Source organism: Canis aureus, chromosome 16 (assembly GCF_053574225.1).
Source record: "Canis aureus isolate CA01 chromosome 16, VMU_Caureus_v.1.0, whole genome shotgun sequence".
NCBI lineage: Eukaryota > Metazoa > Chordata > Mammalia > Carnivora > Canidae > Canis > Canis aureus.
The window spans coordinates 6,201,329-6,209,883 of NC_135626.1; the positions used below are offsets into that span (position 1 = coordinate 6,201,329).

Below are 8,555 nucleotides of genomic sequence, written 5' to 3' on the forward strand. Positions count from 1 at the left end.
CCCACGAGGAGGGATGCCCCAGCCAGTGGGGCACCCGAGGGCAGCGACCCCAGGGCGGGGGTATTTCTGGGCCCCGCTGCGAAGCGAGGCGACAACCAGGCCTGCACCCCGGGGGGGGCTGGAACACCCCACTCCCCCGCGCGCCGAGCCACCCCGCGGAGAAGGAAGCCGCTCCGCCACCACGTGACGCGCCCGCGCCCGCGCCCGCGCCCGCGCCGCCGGGGGCCTGCGCGCAGCTCGGCGAGGCCCCGCCCCTCGGGCCGCCGAGCGCCCGTAGCGCGCAAATCCATGTCCCGGGTCGGGCCGGAGCAGGGGAGAGCGGGGGAGGGGAGCGCGGCGCGGGGGGCCGGCCCCGTACGTCGCGGCGTTCCTTCCTCCCGCCTCTCGGCCGGGCCCTGTGTCTCCTCGCCGCGGCTCCGCCCCCTCGTCCCGGCGCTCCAGCCAATGGCGGGGCGGCGCGAGCCTCTCCGGCCGGGGGCGGGGCGTGCGCGCGGGGCCTGGCGCGCCTGCGCCCTGCCGCCCGCCCCTCGCCGTGAGGAGGAGGTGGAGGAGGAGGCGGCTCGGGGAGAGCGAGCAGCGAGCTGGACCGCGGAGCGTGAGTGAGGGAGCCGAGCCGCCTGCCCGCCGCCGCCGCCTCCCCTCCGTAAGCAGGAGCCCGGGCCGGGGCCCGGCACGCCGCCCCAGCCCCTCCCTCGTCGTCAGGCCGCGAGGGCAGCGCGCGCGAGCCGGGGGGAGGGAGAGCGAGCGAGCGAGCGAGCGCCGGGAGGAGGCGGCCGGACCGAGCGAGCGCCCGCGCGTGTGGCGTGAGGGGAAGCCGCTGCCCGCCCCCTTCGCCTTCCCTTCTCTCCCCCTCCCCGCTCCCCCCCCGACCGCGGAGCAGCACCATGTCGGCGCCGGCGGCCAAAGTCAGTAAAAAGGAGCTCAACTCCAACCACGACGGGGCCGACGAGACCTCAGGTGAGGAGCAGGCGAGGCGGGGGCCAGCCCGCGCCGCCATCTTCGCCGCCCGCCCGGCCCGCAGGCCGCCGGCGGGGCCCGGGGCGCGCGGGGGGCGCTGGGCGGACGGGCCGGCGCGCGCCTCGGCGCCCTTTTTTGTGCGCGCGGGGCCGGGGCCGGGGTGGCGCCGCGGCGGCGGACGGCGCTGCGAGGCGGGGGCGCTGCGGCCTGTTCGGCGCGGGCGGAGGAGACCCCCCCTTCCTCTCCCCCCTCCCTCGCTCTCCTCCCCCTCCCTCCCTCCCGAGAAGCCTCTCTTTATTGTGCTCCGCCATGATGCCTCGCTCCCATCAGCCGCCGCCGCCGCCACATGGTGCGGCCGGACGCGGCCCCGCGGCCGGGCCTCCGCGCGGCTCCCCCTTCGCGCCCGGCCTGCGGGCGGCGCCCCCGCACCCGCACCCGCAGGCCGGCCCCGGCGCGGCCCTCCGCCTGGAGCTGGGGCGGGGTGGGGGCGCGGGGAAGCACGCGGCCGGCCTCGCACTGGGCCCGGGCGGCCCGGGAGGATGCTCTGCCCGGCCCCGGGCACACTTCCCACGTGGGGTGGCCACCCCGTCGCGGCAGAGCGCTGTGAAGCCTGGCGCGGCGGCCGGCGCGGCGGAGGGGCTTTACAATGGCTCTCCGCAAGCCTCCCAGCCTTGGCCGTAAAGGCTTCCCCGGCAGGGGGGCTGCAAAACCCGGGATGGTTACCGGAAATGAGCCGCGCGATCGGGCCCCTTCACGCCCACTTAGCTTTGTAGGTTCTGCAGTCTTCACCGGACAAAAGGGTACCTCTTCCATCGCACACCCCCTTTTCCTGCTCTGCCTTCTGTGGTTCATAGTTTTCAGACTTCATGCTTGCTTCCTGTAAGCGTGCTCCAGAATCGTGTGGGGCCGCATCCGAGATAAGCCCGCCTGAAATTGGGTTGGAGGGGAGAGAAAGGTCAGGGTAGAATCATTAGGGTTCTTATTCTGAGATGGTAAGGTCCTATGTTTAGGATGGTCGGCGGATCCGAGGGCCCTACCTGTCAGGCATGTCTGATGTCTTAATTGTATGTGATGCTGAGCAGTATTTTCAACTTTGCGTAATAAGTGATCCTACTCCTGAGACTAAGTGGTGTTCTCGTTTTTGTTATGGTCTTGGGTTAGTGTCCGTACTGGAGTTAACAGCTGGCATCACTCTCTTACAGGTGTGTAAGGTGACAAATAATAGTAAGAATTTTTGAATAAGGCTTATTCCTTAATCTTTCGTGATAGAAACTTTACTACTGGTCTTCTTCTCATAAGGGAACTCTTCAAAAAGTGCTGCAAATATTTTGAGTAGCCTAGCAGATTGCATGACCTGTGAAAAGTCTTTTAATTAAAAGGTAATGTGTCAACTACAGGCATGAACACGTGGAGAGCTTGCCTTGTAGTAGGCAGTTTCTTTTTTAATAACTGCTTTATTGGTACGTCACATCACACACCCTGTTAATGTCAGGAAAACTGATTTTATATTCTAACTAGTATTGAGTCCTATACACCTTTTTCTTGCAGAAAAAGAACAGCAAGAAGCAATTGAACATATTGATGAAGTACAAAATGAAATAGACAGGTAAAGTTTTTTGTGGTTTACTTTGGAGACTTTAAGATGTAGCTTACAGTCTGGTAGTAATTGAAACTATGGTCAAATCTGTATCCACTGGCTAAGTGGAGATGATTATAACCTAGTTGGAAATATTTTGAAAGTTCAGTGTTATTTTTCTGTGAAATACTTTTATGTTTACTAAAAACTTTGAAGAAGGTACCTCGACCTTGTAAAGCTTGGGTTTGCTCTCAAAGGCTACAAGTTGTCTGAATTGCAGTGCCTGGACTTCTGATAGTTTAGCATTATGGCATTACTGTTGCTTCCACTTGAGTTATAACTTTGTTACTTTATTAGCAACTTTTTTTCTTTTGTAAGCTTAATCTGCTTGAGGTTGAAACAATTGGAGTTAGCCTGGTGATAAGAGTTGGTGCGGTAAATATACAATGTTACCAAAAGACTCAGTTTGGGCACTTTAAGAACTGTAAGTTATTGAGGGTGTCTATTGGTGAAGCAGATCAAGTTGCCATCCAAGTTTTTTTGTTTGTTTTTTGCCATCCGAGTTTTGACTTGAGTCTCAAACGACAAAAATCTAGGGGGTTTGGTTATTATAAATAAGTACTTTGTACTCTGCTGTAGCTAATAAGTAAATATTTTGGGTTTTTGGCAATTTTTTTATTTGTCAAATACCATCATTGTCAACATGGTTTTTCATTTGCTTCAGACTTAATGAACAAGCCAGTGAGGAGATTTTGAAAGTAGAACAGAAATATAACAAACTCCGCCAACCATTTTTTCAGAAGAGGTCGGAATTGATCGCCAAAATCCCCAATTTTTGGGTAACAACATTTGTCAACCATCCACAAGGTATGTTGTGGCAGAGCATTATTCCAGGATATGGGAGAGAGTGGAGGGACTTGGCTCGAGGACTTAGTCCAACATATTGGTTACGTGCAGAAATTAAAACAATCAGAGAAAGGAGGCTTTCATTTAATGTTTTATTTTAGAAGAGACTATTCTAAGTTGGGATTCTCTTTGATTTCTTGGTTAAAAGATAGTGACAGCTCTGACACTGAGCCATCTGGTTCGCACTTAATGGATTTATGAAATCAAAGATGTTCACTAAATTTGGAAAAGTTTTTAAAGGCATCACTCTGAATTGTTTGTTAATCTTTGTTTGTGATACTCATTTGACCTATAATTTGCTGGTCTAGTGTCTGCACTGCTTGGGGAGGAGGATGAAGAGGCGCTGCATTATTTGACAAGAGTCGAAGTGACAGAATTTGAAGATATTAAATCAGGTTACAGAATAGATTTTGTAAGTATCAGTAACTCCTTGTTTGCCACTGTGGAAATGAATTGGAGCTTGGTTGGAAGAGCTGTTTGTATTGATTTCTAGTTCTTCAATCTTTTATTATAGTATTTTGATGAAAACCCTTACTTCGAAAATAAAGTTCTCTCCAAAGAATTTCATCTGAATGAGAGTGGTGATCCATCGTCAAAGTCCACTGAAATCAAATGGAAATCTGGAAAGGTATTTGAGGAATTGTTGGGTGAAGGTATCATTTTGTGTATTTTTGGTGTAGTTGAACCACTTACCAATACTCGCTGCTTTGGTAATCTATATGTTCAATACAGATCCTTAAAATGTATGAAAATCTAGTGTGTTTATGCCAAATACAATGCATGGAGCTATCAAAAATTAGTGCAAGGCTTTAAGGCTAAATTTTTTTTGATTTTCATATTGGGGACTGAGGTTTTCAAATGACTTGCTACTTTCCAAACTGCATTTATGTCTTCATTTAAGTGGTAAACCCATTTTAACTTATTATACTGCATTATGGTGGTGGTTGTCAAAGTGGAACTAATTTTGTAAAAAAAAAAAAAAAGCCAAATTCACATGATATTTTTTCAGGAAAAACTTGTACAATTTTGACAAGTCTTTGAAGACCTAGAATTCGAGGATTTAACTTTTGCTTACCTTTATAACTTGTTTTAGATAACAAGCGTAGCTAACATATTAATGTTACTCCACCCTGTTTTTGGGTTAAGATCTTAAGTTACAGGGAATCTAGGTATTATGGAGAACCTATGTCAAAAGTTCTGTCTTCATTTAGGATTTGACGAAACGTTCAAGTCAAACGCAGAATAAAGCCAGCAGGAAGAGACAGCACGAGGAACCAGAGAGCTTCTTCACCTGGTTTACTGACCATTCTGATGCAGGTGCAGATGAGTTAGGAGAGGTCATCAAAGATGATATTTGGCCAAATCCGTTACAGTACTACTTGGTAAGTTGAGAGTGTGCTTTTTTTTTTTTTTTTTTTTTGAGATTTTATTTATTTATTCATGAGAGACACACAGAGGGAGAAAGGCAGAGACACAGGCAGAGGGAGAAGCAGGCTCCATGCAGGGAGCCCAATGCGGAACCCGATCCCGGGTCTCCAGGATCAGGCCCTGGGCTGAAGGCGGTGCTAAATGCTGAGCCACCGGGGCTGCCTGAGAGTGTACTTTTTATTCAAGGTTGTACTTGTCTCCTTTGTTTGAAAATGAGTTCCTAAGGTAAGTTTTGTTTTGTTTTTAAGGTTCCTGATATGGATGATGAAGAAGGAGAAGGAGAAGAAGATGATGATGATGATGAAGAAGAAGAAGGATTGGAAGATATTGATGAAGAAGGAGATGAGGATGAAGGTGAAGAAGATGAAGATGATGATGAGGGGGAGGAAGGAGAGGTAAAAAAAAATTTGGTTAAGTCCAAAAGAGATCATCTCAAAAGAATTTTGTTATTTTGTGGGTTACATTTATTGTGTAATAGAACTGATCAACGGAGATAAGCTATTTTGTTGTCCACAATTGAAGAGGACTTTAGTAAACTTCTTGTATCCATGATTTAAATATAATTACTTCTGATTTTGTGGTTAGTACTCTATCTTGTCATTCCCTGGCCAGTAATTAATGAGGGTGATATGGACAGTGTAGCTGGTCAAATTCTGAGAAATCTAAATAGCAGATTTGTGTGTTTTGGACAAACATGAAATTTCTCATAGATTGGGATAGGTTGGTTTTTTGGTTTGTATTTGGTGTGAAAGGTCTGTGAATTTGGTGAGTGCTGAAAGGTAACTAATTTATCTGAGACCATGTCACTGTGTCTTTCAGTTGAGATTTGATCCATACTGATTTATAGATTTGTAATATATGTCCCTGTAATGTGGCAGTATGTTCTCTGGAGGTCTGTGTTTGTGTGAATGTTGAGGAATGACTTCGATTTAACCCTGAAGATTGACTGCCCACTTTTTTTTTCTTACAGGAGGATGAAGGAGAAGATGACTAATGGAACACTGATGGATTCCAACCTTCCTTTTTTAATTTTCTCCAGTCCCTGGGAGCAAGTTGCGTCTCTTTTTTTCCCCCCCTCCTCTTGTGCTCATTCGCCCTGTTTTTTGAAGTCTCTTTTCTCTCCCTTTATACCATTGTTCTCAACTTATTTTGGGGGGAAATACTTTGAGCAGAATACAGCGGGAAAAGAATCTCTACCCCTTTCTGTTCCAAATTCATTTTTATTCCTTCCTGTCTCAACAAAAACTTTATGGAATCAACACCACCGTGCTCTGTGGGAAAAAAGAAAAACCTTCTGCTCCCTTAGCTCTGCTGGAAGCTGGAGGGTGCTAGGCCCCTGTGTAGTAGTGCATAGAATTCTAGCTTTTTTCCTCCTTTCTCTGTATATTGGGCTCAGAGATTACACTGTGTCTCTATGTGAATATGGACAGTTAGCATTTACCAACATGTACCTGTCTACTTTCTCTTGTTTAAAAAAAGAAAAAAAACTTAAAAAAATGGGGTTATAGAAGGTCAGCAAAGGGTGGGTTTGAGATGTTTGGGTGGGTTAAGTGGGCATTTTGACAACATGGCTTCTCCTTTGGCATGTTTAATTGTGATGTTTAACGGACATCCTTGCAGTTTAAGATGACACTTTTAAAATAAAACTCTCCTAATGATGACTTGAGCCCTGCCACTCGATGGGAGAATCAGCAGAACCTGTAGGATCTTATTTGGAATTGACATTCTCTATTGTAATTTTGTTCCTGTTTATTTTTAAATTTTCTTTTTGTTTCACTGGAAAGGAAAGATGCTCAGTTTTAAACGTTAAAAGTGTACAAGTTGCTTTGTTACAATAAAACTAAATGTGTACACAAAGGATTTGATGCTTTTCTCTCAGAACAGGTGTATTTAATATGATTTTCCAAGTTTAACTTGTATAACGTATTGTCAAACTCTGTCACCCTGACTCCGTATTATTTGATACGCACTTTGCAGGGTGACCTCAGGGCTGTGTGGACTGAGAAAGGGATCTGAATCAATGTATTAATGCCTTCAAAGCCAGGAGCCATCGTAGGTGTAGTTTGCCATCAATTTCTGAACTCTCCCACATCAGTTGTGATACCAGATTGCTCAAAACTGAGTTCTGATTATGTTGTGCCCTTGATTTGTGTCTCAAATTGGCATTTTTAAAAACGGGCCTTTATTGCCTGGATATAATAATAGTGCCTGCCACCACCATCAGACAGACCTGGTGCTCTAATGCCAAGTTACACACAGGGCAGTTACTGGCGTGTCTTCGTTGGCACTATGAAATGTGGCTGAGAAGACAGACTCTCAGAGTAAGAAGTCCGTATTGGTGGTAAGAAACTCAGGAGTACTTTTGTCTCGAAGTACTAGCTATTTAGCATATAGCTCTCACGCGACGCCTGTCTGTGTGAATCCGGGTGAGATGACGGGCCCTGCTCTACTTAATGCCGTTGTGCATAGGATACCATTTTGGGAAGCTACCTAATGCATAAGCTTTTTAATGCTGTAAATTATAGTAGCTAAAATTAAATGCCACTTAACTTTTTCAGAGATGAATTAATGGACAGCCTGGTCAAATTCAAAGCTTTTTGATGTATAAAACTTTATAAACGGAACTATTCCATCGATAGGCAAAGTGTAATGAAAACCTGTCTAGATGGATAGTATGTAATTTCTGCACAGGTCTTGTTTAGTAATACATCACTGTATACCGGTCAGGAATCTTGCTCCAATAAAGGAACATAAAGATTTTTTTTGACTGGGGTCATTCTCCTTGTTTCCTAGAGACATGTTACTTGCCTTTGGATATAGATAAGGTAGTTTTTCTGTCTGATTTGCATTAGTAGTGACTGGGGAATGGGGGAAACTGCTCTTCAAATCATTCAGTGTAGCAGGGAGAAGTCTATGAAAGGGTAGGTATAAAGATCACAGAAAAGAAACTTCTTTGGAATGTAGTTGGTTCCTGAAGGGATCGAATATTTTCCTATTGAAGTCTCAACATTTAAAGGACTCTTGGCTAGCAAAAATCCTCTGGTTGCTTGAATTTTTTTTTTAAGTTTATCTTTACCTTTTTTTTTTTTTTTTTTTACTTTATTTATGATAGTCACACACAGAGAGAGAGAGAGGCAGAGACACAGGCAGAGGGAGAAGCAGGCTCCATGCACCGGGAGCCCGATGTGGGATTTGATCCCGGGTCTCCAGGATTGCGCCCTGGGCCAAAGGCAGGCGCTAAACTGCTGCGCCACCCAGGGGTCCGCCAGGTTGCTTGAATTATTACTCATTAAGTAGGCCTGTAATTTTTGTTTCTCAAAGTTACTACTTACTAAATCTGATTTATGGGCTGGTGAGATCGGAGGACCATCAGTTATAGGTCCTGTTTGTTTTTTTATAAATTTTATTCATGAGAGACACAGAGAGGCAGAGACCCAGAGGGAGAGAAGCAGGCTCCATGCATGAAGCCCGATGTGGGACTCGATCCCAGGTCTCCAGGATCATGCCCTGGGCTGAAGGCAGGCATTCAATCGCTGAGCCACCCAGGCGTCCCTAGGTCCTCTTTAATCCATTCTTAAGATGTACATTTACTTTTGAGAAAATGACTCAAATAGCTCTTAAAGATCATTTTCTCTTAACTATTGAGATCACCTTTTAGATTGCCCTGTGCCTGCAAATCGTGCAAAGG

At 46.9% G+C, this 8,555-nt stretch overlaps 1 protein-coding gene across 2 annotated transcripts; it reads left to right on the forward strand.

The window, feature by feature from the left end:
* The first annotated feature begins 515 nt into the window (after positions 1-515).
* SET (SET nuclear proto-oncogene) lies at positions 516-6,727 on the forward strand. 2 transcript variants are annotated; one of them, XM_077850931.1, is made up of 8 exons: positions 516-957; positions 2,506-2,563; positions 3,258-3,400; positions 3,748-3,851; positions 3,954-4,067; positions 4,651-4,821; positions 5,116-5,262; positions 5,838-6,727. In XM_077850931.1, exons 1-8 carry the CDS (start codon positions 885-887, stop codon positions 5,859-5,861), a joined length of 834 nt encoding a protein of 277 aa, XP_077707057.1. In that variant the 5' UTR covers positions 516-884; the 3' UTR covers positions 5,862-6,727. The 2 variants fall into 2 exon arrangements, with proteins under 2 accessions (XP_077707057.1, XP_077707056.1); XM_077850930.1 differs by lacking the exon at positions 516-957 and adding an exon at positions 1,589-1,757.
* The last annotated feature ends 1,828 nt before the right edge of the window (positions 6,728-8,555 follow it).

What these genes read in the sequence shown, in the direction of transcription:
- SET (XM_077850930.1), top strand. Translation starts at nt 1,604, where the DNA reads ATGGCTCTCCGCAAGCCTCCCAGCCTTGGCCGTAAAGGCTTCCCCGGC. An exon ending in AGTCTTCACCGGACAAAAGG is followed by an intron (nt 1,758 to 2,505) that starts GTACCTCTTCCA and finishes TTTTTCTTGCAG; the next exon opens with AAAAAGAACAGCAAGAAGCA. An exon ending in ATGAGGGGGAGGAAGGAGAG is followed by an intron (nt 5,263 to 5,837) that starts GTAAAAAAAAAT and finishes TTTTTCTTACAG; the next exon opens with GAGGATGAAGGAGAAGATGA.